The sequence below is a fragment of the Dermacentor silvarum genome, chromosome 6 (genome assembly GCF_013339745.2).
Source record: "Dermacentor silvarum isolate Dsil-2018 chromosome 6, BIME_Dsil_1.4, whole genome shotgun sequence".
Lineage (NCBI taxonomy): Eukaryota > Metazoa > Arthropoda > Arachnida > Ixodida > Ixodidae > Dermacentor > Dermacentor silvarum.
This window is the reverse complement of record NC_051159.1, coordinates 858,536-879,455: the sequence shown is the minus strand read 5'-3', so window position 1 is coordinate 879,455 and position 20,920 is coordinate 858,536. Positions and strand designations below refer to the sequence as shown.

General features: G+C 44.4%; 1 protein-coding gene across 1 annotated transcript in view; it reads right to left on the bottom strand.

Moving 5' to 3' along the window:
* The window catches only part of LOC119455788 (Down syndrome cell adhesion molecule-like protein 1 homolog), an 80,050-nt gene that overhangs the window by 41,806 nt on the left and 17,324 nt on the right, over positions 1 to 20,920 (bottom strand). Inside the window, exons 5-6 of the mRNA XM_049668623.1 lie at positions 18,168 to 18,356; positions 16,592 to 16,788 (exon numbers count right to left, since the gene is read on the bottom strand). Of these exons, the coding sequence (XP_049524580.1) occupies positions 16,592 to 16,788; positions 18,168 to 18,356 (386 nt within the window). The remainder of the gene's footprint in view (positions 1 to 16,591; positions 16,789 to 18,167; positions 18,357 to 20,920) is intronic.

Below are 20,920 nucleotides of genomic sequence, written 5' to 3'. Positions count from 1 at the left end.
GATGAGACTAGTGACTGTGGACACCACGAGCAGTTGTCTGTTGTAATAAGGTACTTCAGTGAGGAGAATAACCAGCCCGTAGAAGTGTTCACCGCACTAGAGCGACTTCTTAGTGTTGAGAGCAGCTCAATATTCTCGGCACTGGAGCGAGTTCTAGGTGTTCTCAAAATCACGTGGACATCAGTGAACTCTGTTTGCTTCGATGACGCTGCTGCCATGTCAGGGCACATTTCAGGGGTGCAAGCCAAATGCAAAGAGAAAAACAACAGAATATTATACGTCCATTGTTACGCTCACTGTTTGAATCTGGCTCTCGTTAATTCCTGTTTGTCAAGGGCCGAGAAAAAAATTCTTTTTGATTTCTTCGGCACCTTGCAGCTAGCATACAACTTCATAGAATCTAGCCCAGTGCGTCACGCAATTTTTGAGCATATATCTTCGGCGTTAGGCACAGGTATAACGACGCTTAAATCTTTGTCCGCAACCAGATGGGCTTGCCGGGCAGAAGCCGTCAAAGCAGTGCGGGATAACTACTGCGCCTTGGTAGACGCCGTAGAGAAATCATGAAAAACACGCAGCATTCGGAAACGCGAGCAAAAGCAAAAGGACTTCTCGCACAACTGGAAAGCTTCGAGTTTTCATTCTGTAAAGAAATGGCCCATCCTGTGCTGCAGATTGTTCTCAAGGTTAGCCGCATGCTCCAGGACCCCAAATTAAATCTTCTTACTGCGTTCCAGGGAGTGAAAAATCTCCAAGAAGCTCTCAAGGAAATGAGGCTGGACGAGAGTGCATTTACAAAGATGTTTGAAGGTGCCACAGAGATATGCCAGACTCGCAGGATAAGTATTCCTGCTGTGAGACAGAGGAAAGTGTCTAGACGCGCAGACGTGAACTTCGCCAGTCAGTTTTTTTCACGAAACAAAGGAGGAAAAACTCAGCGTCAGCGTTTTTTACCCCATGCTTGATGCTTTCGTTGAAGGAATTGAGGCACGACTCACGCAGGAGACCGTCGTTTTCATATCTGCGATAATGAACATTCTGCGCCTCACTGCCAATGACGAGGACATAGACGTTGTCACTAAGTATTTGGACGTGCAGTCTGACAACTTGGGGGCTGAGCTCCGCTTACTGAAGCCACAGGTTAGCACAGAGCACATAAAGCTCGGTGACTGTAATGAATGGCTAGACTGGTTGCAACAAAACGTCCTGGGAGCGTTAGTTTATAAGGACTTTTTTAAAATCCTTAAAGGCTTTGCAGTTGTCCCTGTCACTAGCTGCTCATGCGAGCGGACGTTTTCAAAGCTCGCCATTGTGAAAACAGAGCTGAGATCAACTATGAGTCATGACCGGCTTCGGTGGCTGCTTTTACCGTTCGTTGAGCAACAGATTGCATTGTCAACAAGTTCTGAGTCAGTCATCGAACAGTTCGCGACAAAATCGCGTGGATTTTTGCTTTGGACTTTTCACGATTGGTGAAAAGTACTATATTTCCCACGTGCTACACATTTTTAGTAATCTAGTCATAAAATATTTTTACCACCACATAACATATCCATTAGTTTGTATAATGTTTGTTGAGCATGACATAATGCGTGCGTGTTATCTTGTGCAAAACATTGACATATCTAGTACATCACCAAAACAACTGCGTTTAATGTTTGTATAATGATGTGATACGATGATTTCCTTTTTCTTTATGACTGCTTCGTAATCCCCTTTTCAAGTGACGTTTTATATCTTTTTTAAGTGTTTGCTTAGTAGGTTGTACTTCCTTAGCCGCACGCTTTTATGCTTCCCCGTGTGCTAGGGGGCTCAGGGCACCTCAAGCTGTTCTTACAGCTTTTACCTGCCCTCCTCGTAACTTTTTCTTGTTGCGGAATAAAATTCAATTCAATTCAAATTCAAAAAACGTAATTATAGCCCTTGTTTCTATTACATGTTTCTATCAAGCGCCAGACAGTAAGATTATCAACTGTACATTTGGATGTTCAGAAGAAAAAGAAAAATGGCATGTCATAGCGTTTATCTTCAATAATTACTAAATATTGTAACTTGCTGTTTCTCGTATTTTTGTTCTGCGGCATATTCTCGTGCTTTTAAGCGTTGCCATTACGTTGTGTATTGGGTGGCGCTTTTCGTCCTCTCCATGAACGTTGCAGACGCCATATGACAGCTTTCACCATGTGTAGGTGCACCCATGCGTTTGCCCTGTATGTATACTATATTTTTCATACTAGCAGAGTCACGTTGACGCAATATTTTCAAATATTCTGTGCTGATAAAGATGGCATATGTGTCGTATCTTTCTCTGGTATAGAAAGAATAAAAATTCTTTGTACGCGCGTTGTGTCATTGACGCCTCAGGTGCGCAGGGACTGCCTTTATTTGCGGACGTTTCACAAGAAAGTGAAACCAACTGCTTAATAATATTTTGTATATGTATCAATTCATTATTGTGTAAATAAACGTTTCATAACCATATCTCGTCTCAGCATTACAATATGAGCGGAAGGACATCAGTGGGAGTGCCTTGATAGAAAGGAGGGGGGCGCTCTGAGGAAACCTCCCCCCCCCCCCCCCCCCCCTAATGAGAACTCCTGCGCACGCCTATGGATATGCGCTCGGTAGTTCCCTTCTTCAACAGGTTCCACCTGGCACAGGCTAAGTATTCCACTAAGTTTGCGAAGACTCGAGCTGATGTAGAGCAAAATAACCGGACATATGTAAGAAAGGAACAGACAACGGCGCTGAGTTTCCAAGGTCAACACTGTCAGAACATACACCAAGTACGGTGTTTGTATGACCTAGAGACGTTCTAGCTTTGCCTTATAACTTGACCATATATCAGAAAACGTAAGTGTCTATTTCCAGGAAACTAAAAGACCAAACCTTTGGGAGGCTAACTATTCATATGTGTGGGCCACAAAGGTTTGGGTACGATGTCCTGGGACGTCCCTAGTGGCCTAACCTAAAATTTTATGCAAACTTAGAGAGAGCACCCATCTGAGAAGTAGACACGCAGCTACCTAGCCGGCCGTCGCCTGGTGATTGGCATGGTGATTCGACATCGCAATCATGTCCGTGATGACGAAATTTTCCGGACCTTACTAAATTAAACGTAGCTGGAAGATCCACTACGTCTTCATTTGGATGTGTGACGCGTGGATCTTTAGGGACGTCCTCGATGTGAAGCTACCATTTGTTGTGTCGTTTGGGATATGGCTGTGCAAGCTATCGACCTGGCATGTCCCACGTAGTACGACGAAGAGTGGACCTACGCTCAGTTTTAAGCGTCGGGCAAAGCAGACACTCTTGCAGGCTGGCCGTCTTCAGTGACCCGATGTTTAATTCAGCCATTTAACTTTGTTGCCCTCGATAGCTAGGTTCGTTCCCCTGCCTGCCTCCGTAAATGAGCGGGTCGCCGTTGTAATAAACAATGCGACGCGGTTTCTTTTCAAGTACCCATGCACCTCTCACTCTATAGCTGCGCCACTGAAGTTGCGGGCTTCTTACTCCATAACGCCATAATCCCGCATTGTGGTACCTCGGCTACTCCTAAATGAGCGGAGCGCATTTGCTTCCTTTGGAAGGACATTCAAAAGTCTTACTCGACGTCGCAGAATCTGACTACACCCTACCATCGGCTCACAAATTGCTTCATGCGGCACCTGAACCAAACGCTTACAGACATATTTGAAAAAAAAACAACCAAAAAAACACCGCATATCCACGGGGTGAATGATGATGTAAACCGTGAATCTTCCGTGTAATTCGCCCAGTCTCGCCGCACTAAATCGAATTATTGACTTCCACCAATGACACGCGCCATATGTGACGTCATTCCTATTTTATAACAGCGCCCTTCATTATAATTGCACCATCTCCCGCTTAAGGGGACGCTAGCACAAACGCGTTAGAAACGTGCAGTACTCTCCAGTAAGGGGGAGAAGCCACAGCGTCTTACGCAGCCGTTTACAAATGCCGGAACGTGCACCGCGTTTGCCGACGCCATCACATGACTGCTTAGAAAGTATAACCCCCGTATTCATAAACGCTCCTCGAACTGAACTTGACATGCCACCGCATTCAACGCCTTTCGAACGTGCTGCCCAAGGCGGTAGCGTTGGGTTGAAGTCGAGGACGTTTATGAATACGGGGGTAAGGCGGAGGAGGCCACAACGTCTTACACCAGCTTCTTACACGGGCCGTAACGCGCTAGCACAAACGCGTTAGAAACGCGCAGTCTTTCGTTAATGTTGGGTATTTATTGTCATCGTGGTGCGTGTGTGCATGTGCGCTTCGTGGCGTAGTGGTTAGCGCCGCGCGTTCGGAAGCGAGGGGTCCCTGGTTCGATTTCGCGCTACGGACACAACTTTCGGAATTTTTTTTTCATAAAAGTAGACGTGGCTACCTACTACGACGACGACTACTACTACTACTACTATATACTACAGAGGAGGGACTGACCCACACCCTAAGGAGCTTCGCTCCTAAAAAAATTGGAGGACGCTTAAGCTTCGCCCTTAAACGCGATGCATCCAAAGATACCTGGCTGCTTATCGGGCTTCCCGGCAACTGATCACTTACATTAAATTACATCAGTATAATCAAATTACAACCCGACGCCATCACGTCGGTAGGTTGTGGTTAAGTCGTACCACGTCGACCCCGACGCCGGATTTTCTGCGACACAGGGCCCTTAACGCTATCGCGTTAAAACAGGAGCGCAGACTAGACAAAGATGATGAAAAGCAGTTCACAGTCACGGTAGATGGCGTCCCTACCGCCTCGCTGATTGACATTGGAGCAGCCGTGTCTGTACTAAACGAACGCTTTTCTCGCTTTCTCCCCGTTATCAACCCCCGACTCGCTTAGACTTTTGAATAGTGTACATCCCGAGTTACCATTCCGGCCGTTCTCCACATTGTCGAGCTTGTGCTTGTCCCGTCACACATGTCGACGACATAATTGGGTAGGACTTCTTTTTCGTAAAATAACGCCGTCATTAATTGTGAGCGTGCTAGAGTCGAACTATGAGCTCCGTTCGATGCACCCATCGCCGCCGATGCTTTTCTTCAGACTGAGCTGGTCCGAAATACAGCAAACTCGTCCGCCCTTGCTCCATTCTTCTGTGGCGCTATCGCCGAAGGTGCTGTTCCCTTCAGCAGCGGCAGCACATCACCCCACGCTAAAACTGTGAAACTACGTTATTACAGATTCTGGCCCTGCCTGGCTATACTCTGGGACTGCTGCTGCTTTCTGCTGGAGTGGAAACTCCGAATGAAAACCTCCCAGTGGACTCCCAATGAAAATATACCAAGGTCATTTGCTTTTCTTGAGCAGGTAATTGCGTTTGCGGGCGAAAACAAATACAATCTTATTTTAGGTGGTAGCTTTTATTTAAATATGCTCACATGCATCGGCTTCTGCAAAGAGGGAAATTGAAAAACTGTTACACGCACTTGGGTGTAGAAATCTGATCACTGATGCCACTCGAATAACTCAAACGTCATAATTTCTTGACTTAATCATTACAAATATGCATGAATATCAGGTATATACGCCATGGTGTTTAATTGCTTTCATAATTGATCATAATGGCACATATCTATTAACAAAAATGTGCTGAGTGAACAAAAGCAGCTATATCTGTGCCTCTCCCAGAATTTCCAAAGTATAACCTTGATATTTTTAGAGAAAAGCTTCGTAGCTCTCTGAGTAGCGATGTGGGTTGTTCATGTTGAAACAAGTGAGTTGTAGCGCAGACAGGGAACAAGGTCACGAGAACGCACAAAGAATACACACACAAAGCGCTATTATCAACAACTGTTGTGGCTAGCAGCGCTTCGTGTTTGTACTCTATTGCGCTTCTCGTGGCCTTGCTCACTGTCCGCACTAGAACTCACCCGTTCCGTAGCTCTAACCGAAAAAAAGTGCTTAAGGAAACTAAAGTAGTGTGTACCTAGGGTATGCTTCTGGATTGTTTTTTTTTTAGTTGTACGAGCAGTGTTATCCGTATAAATTGTTACGTAGGCTTTGTAAAATAAGCAAACCATGCACTGTCCACGCTCTGTTAGCGAATTGCGTGAGCTCGAATCGCGTGAGCTCAGAATCACAAAGGACAACTACCACTGCGAATATTTTTCCTGGACCTCCAACAATTTGGAAGCCACACGGAAAAAGCCAAATGTTTTACTAAACCGCTCTCAGAGCTCGAATGTTGAACTAAAATATATGTCGGAAGTGCAAGAATTACCAAATAGTTGCTTAGTTGACGTTTAACAATTATTTTTTTGATTGATTTATCTAGGGATACTTTTGATGAAGGGGCTCGAAGGTATATTGAAAGTATTCCTTTCTAAAACATATAGCGGATGCCGAAATATTCTGTTTTCTAGGGTCTTAATAACAGTTCTAGCCGTGATACTGATAACATCACAATTACACCGGATAAATGTATCACATATGTAATATCTCCGTACTTTCTTTGCACAACATACGAGTATGCCAGCAGAAAACGTTACAGTTATACACAAAAAAGTCAGCAAAATGACATGGCTAATTACACACCTATTTCTATTCTACCGCTTTATTGGTAAGGGTCTTGATAAAGGCATTTTATAAAGCGTGTCCATATTCTGCGATAAGCACAGTACATTAACTTGTCGTAAATTTGGTTTGCGTAAAGACGTATCGCCGCAACTCGTTCTCCTTCAAGGAAAATAATTTATTTTGATGTGTATCAAGGACAAGTTTAGGTATTTACACAGACTATACAAAAGCCTTTGATTAGCTTCAAAAGTATCGTTTTCTCGGTACGCTCTTATCATTATTACCGTCTTCCCCAGAAAATTGACTGCAATACCTATCATAACTGATCATTCACATGATATACAGTGTTCCCCAAGGGAGCATCTTGGGTCCTTCTTTGTTTATTAGGTACATAAATGATATTGTAAATACAGATAAAACCCGGCAATTTGCTGAGCATGCTGACGGCCCTACGTTGTTGTTTTCTGATTTATCATCAAATGAGCTGATTAGAAATGCAAATAGAACATTACACCAACTCGACGAATGAACTAGATACAATGCCTTTATGAATAAATAGAAACAAAATTAAGCTGGCTCTGCACTATCGCAAAAATAAATTTGCATAGATTGATGAAGACATAATATTTAATTATTCTAAAATTGAAATTTTCAGCGTCTTCAAAACATTTGGCGTATTAGTTACTGAGCGCATGAACTGGCACGAGCACATAAATCACATAGAATTCAGAATAGTAAGAATCGTCGGGCTAATTGTTCTTAAACAAGAACAATTTACCACCTAAAATAAATTACTTATATATAACGTGTTTTTTTTTTGTCACGCGTTAAATATTGTCCCCTATTATGTGGAAGTACAAGTATAAGAAATACACAAAGATTTTATAAATTACAGGAAAATATATCCTCGGGAATAGAGGAAATATATCTTCAGTTCGAGCTACAAATTAGAAGTAAATAACAACTTACATTTATTTATTCGATCGATCCAGTTTATGTAAAAAAAAAGAGGTATGCACCGCACACGTAATACCGAAGCATGGTGGGTCTCTGCATGAAGAACTCACTATGGAGAGCAGATTCTGAAACGAAAGCTGCAAGTACTGACCTTTTTTGTTGTACGATCAATGATGTGTGCATAGAAAAAAGGGAAAAATATACACTACGCACCTTTTTCTACAACAGAAATATAAAATATCGATACTGTTAACTGGTATCATAAGCGTACTTTCGCAATTATGTTAGTTTCATTCTTTTCATTTTATTACCTTAAAGACCCCTAATAAAAGAGGTATTACATAAGGGATAAGTTATACAGCTATGTTAACGAAGTACACAGAAGCGATACAGGTATAGTGAAGTCGTACTACGGACATAACTAGCAAACATGTTATACATGTATATATAGTAAAAAAAAAAAAATACTGGCCCTCCAGTAATCTAGAGTAGATGTAAGCATGAAACGGCTACCGGCAAAGCAGATTGGTTTCGAGATATAGTGAACTAGAATATCTCCTCGTGGCGCGACCGCCTCCGCTGGAGAGGGCCTCGAGGGGAAGAAAGATGCGGCGGCGCTGTAGTCGGCCGCACTTGAAAGCGCGTCAGTTTTCGGGCCGTCGCGCTGTTTGGACAACCACTTCGTCCAACGTTTTCGGCGGGTGAAGTTTACCGCCACGAAGTAATGCACGACTAGCAAGGGAGAAATGTTTTTGCTTCTGGTTTTTATTTTTTGCAGCTTCGTTATGCATATGGAAAAATTCAAATACTGTCGCTTGCGAGCGTAGTAGTTGTGGAATCGTCTGGTATATAGAGACATAGCCGCAATACTTCACATTTCGCAGGGGTATTCGTTGCAGTTTGCCTGGCTTATTATCGACACTGTTTGTTATACGAACGTGCAAAGCTTAAAATGAGCATTTGCGAACGCTTACCGTGATTTACGAGAGTGGCTGAGCTGGATAGCCGACTGCAATATGCAAAGTGTCCGAACTATCTTGCACCAAGATTTAAGAATATGCAGATGCCACGTAGCGGGACAGAACCAATGTATTGTTGTTTGCCATCGCCTGGAGATGCCCAGCTTATTTTTTTGCATTCCGCCTAATTACATATTAGTCTTAATTAATCAACTTCTCAAATATTACAATGAGATGAAAAGTGTCAATGAGAAAATTGAAGAGCAACATAAAAAACTCCCGAGACAGGTTTCTGTTGCTGAATACGTGCTACATAAAAGTGTTTTTTCGAGCTTGATAGAAGCCCGCGAGCACACGCAAAATTGCCGCGCGATTGGCCGCTCGAGGCACTTTGCGTGTATTTGCTCGTAGAGTTATGAACAATTATTAAACAACAAAGTTTTGATATAGCACACCAATGCACTTTATTTACACAATTTGCTCGACCACTGTCCAACGGCTTGGTATAATTACCCTCATAAGCGACTAAGCTTCAATTGTTGGTGCGACTTTCTCCGCGCTGCATTACGAGACTTGAATAATAATAATAATAATAATAATAATAATAATAATAATAATAATAATAATAATAATAATAATAATAATAGTATATGAGGTTATACGTGCCAAAACGACCATCTGATTATGAGACACGCCGTAGTGGGGGACTCCGGATAAATTTGGACCACCTGGGGTTCTTTAACGTGCACCTAAATCCAAGTACACGGGTGTTTTCTGCATTTCGCCCCCATCGAAATACGGCCACCGTGACCGGGATTCGATCCCGCAACCTCGTGCTCAGCAGCCCAACACCGTAACCACTGAGGAACCACGGCGAGTGAGACTTGTTTACCCTTTAACATAAAAGTGGACCAAGCGTTAGGAGCAAGCGTTGGGGTCCCCCTCGGAATTGTAAGTTCAGTTTCATTGATCATGTGGACATAATGCCTCAAGATAAAATGCGGCTCGAAGTGCAGTTCACCAACAGCTCAACCAGGGTCCAGCGGCTTGTCAAACCTGTGGAGATTTCGCTGCCAAACAAGCCTTTGGTTCAACAAGGCTGATTCTTGGGCTAGTTGGTACGGTTTCCTCATATTGGCAAAGCCTCTAGCGCAATTAAAAAAGACAGGGATGTGACACAGACACAGGACAGCGCTATCCCGTGTCTCTGTCACGTCCCTGTCTTTCTTGAATTGCGCTAAAGGCATTGCCAATATGAGGAAGCCTTTGGTGTTCATCTTTCGGAGCCTTAAGAAGCGATAACTTGCGCTCCTGGGCTGTTCTTGCATAACCAGTTGCACAGTCTGGCACGTAACAGTGGTTTAACCGCCGCTTGGGCGGCATCATAAACACTGACGCAGAAAAAGGCGCGAAAGAAGCGACGTTCCGCGACGACGACATCGAAAAACAACGTGCAGACGCAGAAGCGGCGCACACTCGCTTCAAGTGCGGGCGACGACAGCGCCGCCGCTACTTTCTTCCAAAGCGGGTAGCGACGCGCAGTCGGATGCGCCTCCGCTCGACCCACTGTAAAACATTCTATAGTACACTGTAGCCGATACTCAGGCCTGAAAGCTTGCTGAGCCGAAATGCACCTGTTTTGAACTGAACCTCGTTGCAAGTCTCGTCTCGGCCAAGCAACCATCCGCGGCGCGCCGGACGCCGCCGGCCAGGCCACGCATGGAGGCGCCATCTTTCGAAAGAGGTGGCGCAAAACCCACGTCGCGGAATTCACGGACCACTGGCGTTGAAATGAGCACAGGCAACCTTGTCTCAGCGCCAAAAGATGACAATCAGGTGCCCTCTATCTGTCTTTTGAACGTCGCTATTGTAAATGAGAAATTTAACTTCAGCGTACTAGAAGTTACAGCTTCAGTGATATTGTGAACAAACATTGGAAAGCAATCGGAAGCAATATTTTTCTGTAACTTGTTTGGGCAGTAACTAGCGTAGGTATTGCTGTCCTGTACAAGGGTTTGGGAGCCAGAGACCGCATTTTTTAAAGTTTTTACTGGACGCCCGGATGATCTGGTTTTGCTCTTGCAACAATGCCCGGATGTTCTCGTTTCATTCTCGTCTTGAGTGCCCGGATAGCGGCTCTGGATTTTGGCTAAAGGTCTGTTGAAGGTGACGGACAACGGGAGCTAAAAGCATTTCATGCTGAACAGATGTTCAAGAATTCCGATGATGACATAAAGCGTCAAAAATTGTCTTTGGGAGCCGATTGTGGCAATGTTTGCTGGAAGGCCGTTCCAGTCACTGGCTGCTGTGTAGGAAAATGATGCTCCAGATGTCGTCATATGGCCTCGTGGACGGCCAACTTGAAAGAGATGACCAATGCGATTCGATATGCGTGACGGGGCTGAGATGTAAGGCGGTCGATTAAGCGATGAGCAGTAAAACTTGTGCAACAGATGGAAAAAAAGGGAGACGTCGGACTCTGATTTTCGCGCCTTACATATTACTGAAACATTTATTGCAATTAGTCTACACAGTGTCTTGTTTTCAGTTAGACTTTGCTTGTTTGTGCCACTCCAAAAACTTCGTTTTCTTTTTCGTTTGCCCCTTGCTTGTCTAGTGTTTGCTTGTTGTCTGTGTTTGCCTGTTTGCTTTTTCCTTTCAAGATGACTTCATAATGTGACTGGTGCGCATAGTGGAGTGACATGTTTTGCACTAGCACAAGAGTGTTGAGATTTACTGCTTAATAATGTTTTTATTTATTTAATTTTTATTCTTGTTTTTTGTGTATGGTAGGTAGGTAGGTGAAAACTTTATTTTCGTCCGGCAACTTAATATGGTTGGCTTCATCCTGCCTAGGCGTCTGCCACGAGCCCTTGGGCTCTGGAGGCGTCGTCGGCCCGCTGGAGGGCCCACAGTTGATCTTCTGGGGCTGAGCTGAGCAGCCCAGCACACCAACGCGCGCGGAGGCTTTCGCTAGAGGCTGCCTACCCGTTGCCACTCGTCAGCCCTTGGCATTCCCACAGCAGATGCTCAAGAGTTGCTCTGTACGGTACAAATTCTTTTCTTGCACGCAAGGATGATGCGTACGATGCTGTCTGTTTTTGTCGTATATTGCCATTCTGACGTGCTGTATTTCGTTTAGGGAGAACGGAACTATAGTCAAGCTGATAATTCAGCATTTCTTCCCGATCTCCCTCGTCACAATAATGGACATTAACTTTATTATTATTATTATTATTATTATTATTATTATTATTATTATTATTATTATTATTATTATTATTATTATTCCTTTTTCTAACATCGTTAGATTTGGCGGCAACCATGCAGTGAGCAGCAAACGGATGCAGACGACCTGTGTGTATCTGCTACCCGCAAAGCTATCCTCCTCCTTTGTTGCCATGCTCGCTATTGTCGCCAGCTTTAGGTTCATGGCTGTCTGCAGCCCGCTTCTTTCAACTCTGAGGGTGCTCTGTGGTGAAGCGTTTGGCCGTGTTCAGCCGGTTTGTGACAGTGTGATCATCATGGGTTATAACTAAAAGGCAGTAAACATGCAGTACGGCAATATTTTAAAACTTCTAGCTTTCTTCCACTTTTTCACCCGTGGTGTTAAGCGGCCGGATTTTATCCTCGCCCATGCAGAATCACGTGCTCTCACGCAACTAAGTTTTGGGGTACGTTCTTCACATCTCGAGGTTTAGATGCTGTGGCACCGTGTCGTGTTTCCCCGCACGTTCGTATAGCCGTAGTCCGCTGCGCATCTTTTCTCGACATGTGCCGACTCATCTTTCCTTCAGCCTCAGCTTCTACCAGCACCGGCAATGCGTGCGATTTCTACTAATGTAAAGCAAATGGTCGGAGGAGTATCTGACTTCCGTGCAATAAATGGGCGGAAAAGAAAGCGCAGATGCGCCGCCATTGGATCGTCACGCTGTCGTAATTTCATTGTCGTCGTGCCATTTTGATCACGCTGTCGTCGTCGTCTGCATGGTCTGCATCGTCTTTATTGTACCATTGTTACATTGCCATCGTCACTGTCATCGCCGCTGCCCTCGTCTTCATCACGCTCTATGGCCGTCTCAAAACATGTCGATGATAATTTTTGTCGCCTTCATCAAACAGCGTCATCAAACACCGTCATCGACAACAGCAGTCTACTTAAAAAGTATTTTTTTATTTATTGATACTGCGATCTTTTATAATACCATGGCAGGGTGGGCACACAGTGTACAAGTAAAGAGCCGTTGGAAACAGCAAACATAATTCCAAACGAAATCATAAATCAATTCATAAATAAATCATATGCCAACATCAAGGAACAGAAATGCAAAAATATAAGACACAAATGCAACACAAGGATATAATGTAGTACAAACGATGTTAAGAAATTAAAGATAGCTTTCAAACATTTGTAGTGACATTTGTGACACTGCCTCATTGGTAAGATTATTCCACTCTGTAATCGTTTTGGGGAAATTTAATAGGAATACTTATAGGAGTTAATTCTAGCGTTTAATGGTGTCACAGTTAAATCGTTCCGTTTGTATTGTGTTATGTCCAGAGGAGTAAGATATAATGTTGGATGTGTTAAAATTGTATTTACCTTTGAGTAATTGAAAAAAATAATTTCAAACGACAGATGCGGTTTCTATGAGAGACTGAAAGCAAACCACTTTGATCAAGTAGATGAGTGATAGATGAACGGCCATATGAGCTATAAATAAACCGTACTGCTTTCTTTTTAACTCTCTCTAATTTAGCGGTGTTAGTTTTAGTGAAGGGATCCGAGATTATGGCGGCATATTCTAACATGCGACGAATAATGGTGTTTTATGTGAGAAAGCGTACACTGGGGGGTGTGAGGTTCAAAGCATGCCGAAGGAAAAAGAGTTTGCGGAGGGCGTTAGCTGCGCCGTTATCCATATGTTCTGTCCAGGAGAGGTTTTCTAGCGCGTCCATTTTATTTCTGCAGTCCGCATAAGCTATTCGCTCACTTCGACAATAATCTTTAAGAGCCCTGCCTTTCTCGTTTCTTCTCTGCTCCTCCTCCTTGACAATTATCCTCCGTCGTTTCTAAAAGAATGGTTTTTTCAAAGTCTCGTATAACCAGGAAAAAGTCGCTTGATATGCGAAACCTAAAAATGTTCCTTTCAAGATAAACGTTGAGAAGCTCAGCTTAGATAAGGGTACATGTGTTTGCATGCAGTTCACGAACTTTCGCTCACTCGACACGACAGCTCGTGTTTTCATTGCGTTACAAACCCAGCTTGAGAAAAGCGAAAGATTGCAGTTACCTATTACAGCGAAGCTCTTCGTGAGATTTGAGTCACTCGAAAACGTTATATGCGTGTTTGCACAATATGCTCAGAGAACTAGTTAACTCAAAGTTCATATTTCGAGGGATATTGGTGGAGGGTTCTGGGTGATGTGCAGGAAAATGTCTACCCGCGTGCATTAAATAGACGCTAAATAAAAATTGCCTAATCCTTGATTTTTGTTTGCATTTTAGAGGCGTGATATCGAACACTAATGAAGTTTCTTTGTTGTCCTGAAAGAGATAAAATACATGATTTTTTTTTCATTTGTATAAAATGAGGGCCTATTTACGAGTGACGTGTATCAAAAGTGTGAAATCTGTAGGTTAATTGCAGCCCTCGTAGAAAATTACCTATGCAACCGTTCCGCAGCTTCACAATTAAATGTACTTTAAGGAGTCTTAAGAAACGTGTGCCCAAATGCCCTGAAAGAGGCTAAAAATGAAATTTGGATGGAATGTGGAGCTTATTATGCTTGGTGAATTGTAAGATTTGAGGAGTGTCCAGTTGATTGCTACCTATAATAAGTTCTTTGAGCAAGTGTTCGAAAGCATTTTACTGCCATTGTACCGAGAGAACCCATAGTAGCTGTCAGTGCAGAAATTAACGCGAGGACAAGAAAACGACTAGACATAGACAGATGTTTTTCCTCCTCGTGTGATTTCTGTGCTGATAACTACGATAGATTCGCCATTCTAGCTCACCCAGATCAGCACTTCATTAAAGTACTGAGATAAATCTACGTCACACCACATTTAGTATTACTGAATATTCGCTTCCTGCGTAGTTCCTTTAATTCACGCCACGAAACACGTAGTAAGTTTCACTAAGCTACACGAGGTATTTGGTTTGTATTTGACGAAAATAAGATGCAGGTTATGAGTGATACGTAGGAAAAGGCCAGTGTGTGTGTGTGTGGATTGTGACTTTTGCAGTAAATTGCGTATTCAAGCACTTCGGAGCGCTATAATTGAGTTTTAAAAACGGAACACAGTTTAGCTTCACTGAGAGAAGCGTAGCTGCTATCAAGATCAAGTTTGGTGAAAGGGAGGGGGGGGGGACACTACACAGGAAATAGGTATGCAAAATTAAATGTGTGTGGATAACGTAGAGCCTTTGTAAAAAACAAAACTTTTCAAAAGGTCATGCGTGATAACAACAGTTTCCTTCGGCAACTAATTGGGTGGGGATAAAAGCGCCAAGTGGAAAATGGAACTTTTGCTAGAATCGGAAATCATTAAGTTATATTTTGTAGGTGCACATCATCAATGCATCAATGACACACACCATTAGGCGGGTCAACTCAATAGTAATAACATCAAGAATAAGACAAAGAAAATAAAGAATAGGGTTATGATTGTGCAGGCAAGTGATACAACGTTGACGTTACTTGAGTCAACAGTAAAATTATTTTTATTTTATTTTACAAGTACTGCCAGCCTTGTAACCAGGCCTTAGGAACGAGTGGGCATTGGAAAGAAAACACAAGTATGGAGTAAGATAAAACAAGATAGCACAGACTCAACAAGAATCTGCATAACAAACAGCACAAGAAAACCTTTTCACAATCATGATTTGACGGGTAGAGTCGAGGGATGAATGCTATGGTTTATTAACAAAGTGCAGAAAGAAAGGATGAAACCGTAGGACAGTCAACAGTTGTTGCGGGTAATGCGTTCCATGTGGAAATGGTGCGCGGGAAAAAGGGATTTTTAAATGCCTTGGTCCTGCAGGAAAAATCTCTAACCTTTTTGTTGTGATAAGAGCGCCTGCAGCGGTGGCTAGCCGGTAGAATATATAATGTTTTATGTATTCCTAATTGACTTTTATAGAGTAAGAAGAAAATTTCATTCTGTCCCGGTAACGCCTTATTGCAAGGTTTTCCACTATTGCAAGGTATTCCAGTTCTGCAGCTTCTAGATCGTACTTACTGAGAGGAAATACTTTTTAAAAAGTCTCAGTTTCGCCTGAAAGGCGAAGCCTCAATTGCGAGAGCAAATCAGTAGAGAGCTATACGGAGTAAGTATAGCAGTTTTATCAGCTGTATATATTTGGACACATTCGCTTACTAACTGTATTAACAAGCATGCTGTCAGCGCGCACAAGCAAACATGAATAGGTCACACGAGATGACCACAGACAACCGCTGTCAAAACGCTAGCGTGAGCAAGCGTGGCCGCAGCAGCGAGCGAAGGTTCGTGGGTGTGTCGCTTCAACGGAAACTTAGCGGCGAAAGCACACCGCATACAAAGGTAGGAGCCGTGTGCAGACGGCCTTCAAGACACGGTGCGCGCGACCGCCTGCAGCCGCGCAAAGTACAAGCACATAGTTGCGGGCAGAGTAGAAGCCGCACCCCCTCCCTCCCGCGCTGCATTCCCGCTTTCCTCCTTTCGCGTGCGAGATTGAGTCTCCAGTTTCCCTTGCGCCCGGTCGCAAGATACGCAGTAGGTACCGCAGCACGGCGTCGCCCCCCCTCCCTTACTCCCATCCCCCCACGGCCTTTCACGCGACGGAAATAGTCACGTTTGCTCTCCGCCGTGCGTTCGCTCTCTGGAAAGTACGCGTCCCTCGCGGGCCTTCACTCGCATACACAGCATACGGCGCGCGTCGACGATTTTATTGCCCTTGGAATTTATACGGAACCTCACGGCGACGACGACGGCAGAAACCCGCTTGGAGTGTCCATTCAATTGAATGAAATTGTTATTGTTAATAAAATACAATCGGGAAGTATGAAGTGCTCTTGGCCTCACCATGAATGTCTCACCGCACAATTATGGTTAACGCCTGAATATGAAGACCCCGTACCTGAGGCAAAACACCTGCTGCAGGGCTGGTGTGATTCCAGTGAGCTATCCATTCCGGCTGTTGCCCATGCAGCAAACGGTGCTCGATGCTCAGGCGCGTCAGGGGGCATCCACCCGATCGCCAGGCCGATGGCATGACTTGAACATGCGAGCCATTGAGGGCGCGCACAATGTCCTCTTTGTTGGGAGCAACCGGTGCTGTAAAAGTAGCGCAAAGACACATTGTTAAAGATTAGGCAATAAACACCGGCGGCCTCCATTAATCTGGTTGAAGAAACTTCTTTTGTCAAAAAGCGCGAGGGAAAAGAATCTGCTCGAAGGAGTCACGTAAGTTCTCGGTGCAAGGAAGTCGCGAGTAGGTGCTACGTCAAAGCAGATTCAACTCATCCTGAACCTTGTGGCTGCGTGAGTGTGGTATTTCCACGAAGAAGGGTATCTTCTTATTCTGGCACGCATGCGCTGCCTCTGACAATATTAGTATTTTCTGTGTAATTGGCTCTCCGAAAGCTTTTATGCTTCTGCCTTTATTGAAGGTAAATTCTCTCGAGAGGCCTGCAGAGTGCTGTAAAAGAATCTCCATGCATTATCAACGATTGCAAAAGTGCTGCTTACGTTACTGTTAACATGTACAGTTAGAAATATTTCGAATTTGGTTAATTTCGTGCTGCAGAGCAAGCCTAGGTTCATGCACTGCGAGAAAAAACAATGTTATTGTTTCTCATTCTTAACTTTTAAAGATACGTTTTCTTTTGCGAATCGTGCGGGAGTTTTCTCACTGTGGCTGAGTGCTACTGTCTTGACGAACGGCTCACACGATGGACAACACTACCATCTCTGCTACCCTTACGGGTATCTTGGCTGCTGGTATAGTTTTCTACGGAATGACTCAGTGAAAACATAAATGAAATTTAAATATCCTCAGTGCAACAAATGTACGTCATCAAGAGCACATTTGCTTTAATAAAGCAAACCTGTGTATGCCTAATTTCCTAGATTTGGCGCATGATCTTTCGCGTAGTAAAGTGCAGTGTACGGTTGTACAATTTCGAGGATGTACCCGCTCTAGACTGCGCGCCGACCCTAGATACCGCATTATTGCAAAGGAGGCAGATCCCGGGGACACCATAATGAGCGGTCATGTGGGTCATGGGGGGTGGGGGCTCGCCACGTCTTGCCGTTTTCCTAACAGGCAGGTAATCGCTACGGTGCAGAACGCTGTGCAGAATATCAGTTGCATGGCATTTCTGTAAGCGCTTCAATAATGCTTCTCTCGAATTCGTGGGTTGGATTTGTATTAGTTTTGTTTTGTATTATCAGCGTCTTCTGCTATACCATGGCGACTCGCTTTAGCTTCCACAACACTCTACCGTTCAAAGTGCAGGTCTGCCGGCTATGCTTGGCTATAGAGCGGACAACCCTGAGGCACGTGGTCCTCCGAAAGGATACGTCAAGGTAATTTCAAGGGTGAGTACGACGCCCGAATTAGAAGCGCCCTCTACTTTCCTGAAGGCTGTCCTAGAGCAGCTGCTGCCACAGGAAAAACCATAGCCCGTTGCGCAACATTCTAAGCAACTCACGGCTGCCGAGCGTGCGTGTGGCGAGCAGGTCACTTTGTTCCCGGCGGCCGCTTGCGAGGAAGGCGACTGCATACAGCTGGTAGCGAGTGCCACACTGCAGCCCGTCCAGGTGGTACGTGTCATTGTGGCGGCCCACCAGAGAGCGCTGCTGCCACTCTCCGCTCTCGGACTTGAGGTGAATCTCCAACACTGCCGAAAAAATAGGCGCAGGGCCAGTGAAAAAGCCTACTTGGTGGCTGTTCAAATCACACGGACAAACTAATTGCGCCGTGTTCACCACCCTCAATTACATCCGGTGTTTGTTTTGATACGGAAAACATTTTTAAAAGAAACTGTTATATATAGGCCACTGGCATTTTTGCAGCAAAACGATTTCGCAGTAACCAGCAGCCAAAAAATTTCGACAATAATTTCGATAATTATTTAAACTCTAGCTGTGTATTATTTTTAGATATTGTTCACTTTCAGGTACACATTGTAATTCAAATTTGAAGCCGACGAGTTGTACGTGAAGTGATGCTTGATTAGCAGGCATCCTAAGAATAGCACTACTTTCGAGATATACGGAGTTCTCATGGACGTTGACAACCTTCTCCATCTTTTTTTTTTTTTTTGTTTCTTTGCTTGTCCTCTACGCCGTTGTTATCGTCTTTCATTTCACTTTACCCTTCCCCCACTGCAGGGTAGCAAACAAGAGTTTTGTGCGGTTAAACTCCCTGCCTTTACCATCCCGTTTCTCTCTCTCTCTCTCCTCGAGATATCCAGTCCTAAGAAATTTATCAAAATTATTCGGCATTCCAGTTAGATAACCCCAAACTGTTAGAGGCATACCTTCAGCAGACTTAACTATGATACATTTTTCATGTATGACCTCTTTTTTTTTAGGAATTGGACTTAGTTACTTGTAAGTTCGTCAAAAATAGGTCATATGAAGTCATAATATGCAAAACTAGTGTGAAACTATGTGACCCCGTGGTCAAATTTGCCACTTTTAACAAACTAAAACAGACGTCCAGTGCGAAATAATGTCACTATATCCTCAGTGTATACCTTGTGATTTAGACGGCGAAATGTCATGCATGATATGGCAGAATAAAAACCAAAGGAGCTTTCAAGCTTTCAACAGACGAGTGGTCAGTGAGGCTGAAAACGAAGACCGTTAACTGTGCACACTGCACCCTCATAGTATATCTTCGGACTAAGGGTTCAGTGGGGGACCTTACAAAATCCTCAAAGAAATTGGTCTTCCACTCTTCGAAGTAGAGAAAGACGTTGGCTTTGTGCTCACTGGTGTACGCTAATGCAGTGGAAGAAGTTTTAGCTACATTTAAACAAGGTGGAGGAACCCACAATCGCCGAGCGTTTAACCCATTGGAGCTTGCAGAGAGCTCAGAGCTTACCCGCGCTCTTGCTCGGGGCGGTGCCGCCGCCTACGAGCTACTGCATTATGTGGATACATGGAGCGTCGACGACGCGTCAAGTGACGCAATACATGCGGCGAAAACTGAATTGGCGTTGTCCTTGTAGAATTCACTTAGTTGGAAGCAAATGACTGCGTAAACGGCTTTCGCTTAGTCTCACCGTGACAGAGTATTATATAACCTTGAGTAGTTTTCGAGATCGCTTCTGCACTAAGCCTAGCGAAAGAAATACTGCCACATCTATAGTCATATATATCTTCGGCACTATAGGGTACAAATGGGGACCTTACAAAATCCTCAAAGAAGTGCCTCCTGATTGGTCTTCCACTCTTCGAAGCAAATTTCTTGACGCCGGCCGTCGGACGTTACGAGAAATGACGTTGGACAGTGAACGCTTCGGTGGTCTCAGCACTTGTGCTCACTGGTGTACGCTAATGCAGTGGAAGAAGTTTTAGCTACATTTAAACAAGGTGGAGGAACCCCAGCTTTTACACAAGGATTTCCTAAGAAAGACTCTTTACATTTATTGCTATTTTTTATTTCGAAAGTTCACCCATCGGCATCAACTATTAAATATAGAAATGTAGGCCGGTTTCGGCGAGGAACATCAATAGCGCTCAATGGTTGTTTCCATAGAGCCAAGAATCATAGTCTGGTGGTCGCGTGGGGTGAAGGCCCACTGTTTGCAGGTAGCACCGTCGTATCTGGTTTAGACCAGAACATGTCCACAACAGGTGTTGATTATAGCCGCGGACGCTCGAGCTGGGCAATATGGGCAGGTATCCGCAAATGATCCACGGAGGTATTGTGGCTAGGCGTAGGTCACCGATGGGGTAAATGCCTCCCCCACACGGAGTCTCCGCAACACCACCTCCTCCTGGCGGGTAAGGCCGCCTGGGAGGTTTGAACCACACGGTGGAATTAAATCTCGTGTGGCGCGGTGGAGAACCTCGTTGCAGTGGAATAAATCACCCTGGGGGGTCACTTGGGAAAGGTGCTTCCACAGCTAGTGGCAGCTCACTGTGGGTGGCGGTGTCCGCTTGTAGGTGGGAGGAAATAGTGTCCCGTGGAATCCACTGTATCCGAAGATGACCGGGCATCTGTGCAGTCATTCGGTGTATTTCGTCTGCGACAGGGTTGGCATTGTATACCTTCCGAATCTCGTTTATGGCCGAGGAGGAGTCAGGGCGTATTATTATATCCGGTGGCGGCGACGTGGAAAAAGCTGTCACCAAGTTTGTTGCCTCTCGTATGGCCAAAAGCTCAGCACGCACCAATGGGACTAATATGCATTTTGGTGAGCGCACATACGTTGGGTTTACAGTGCACGTG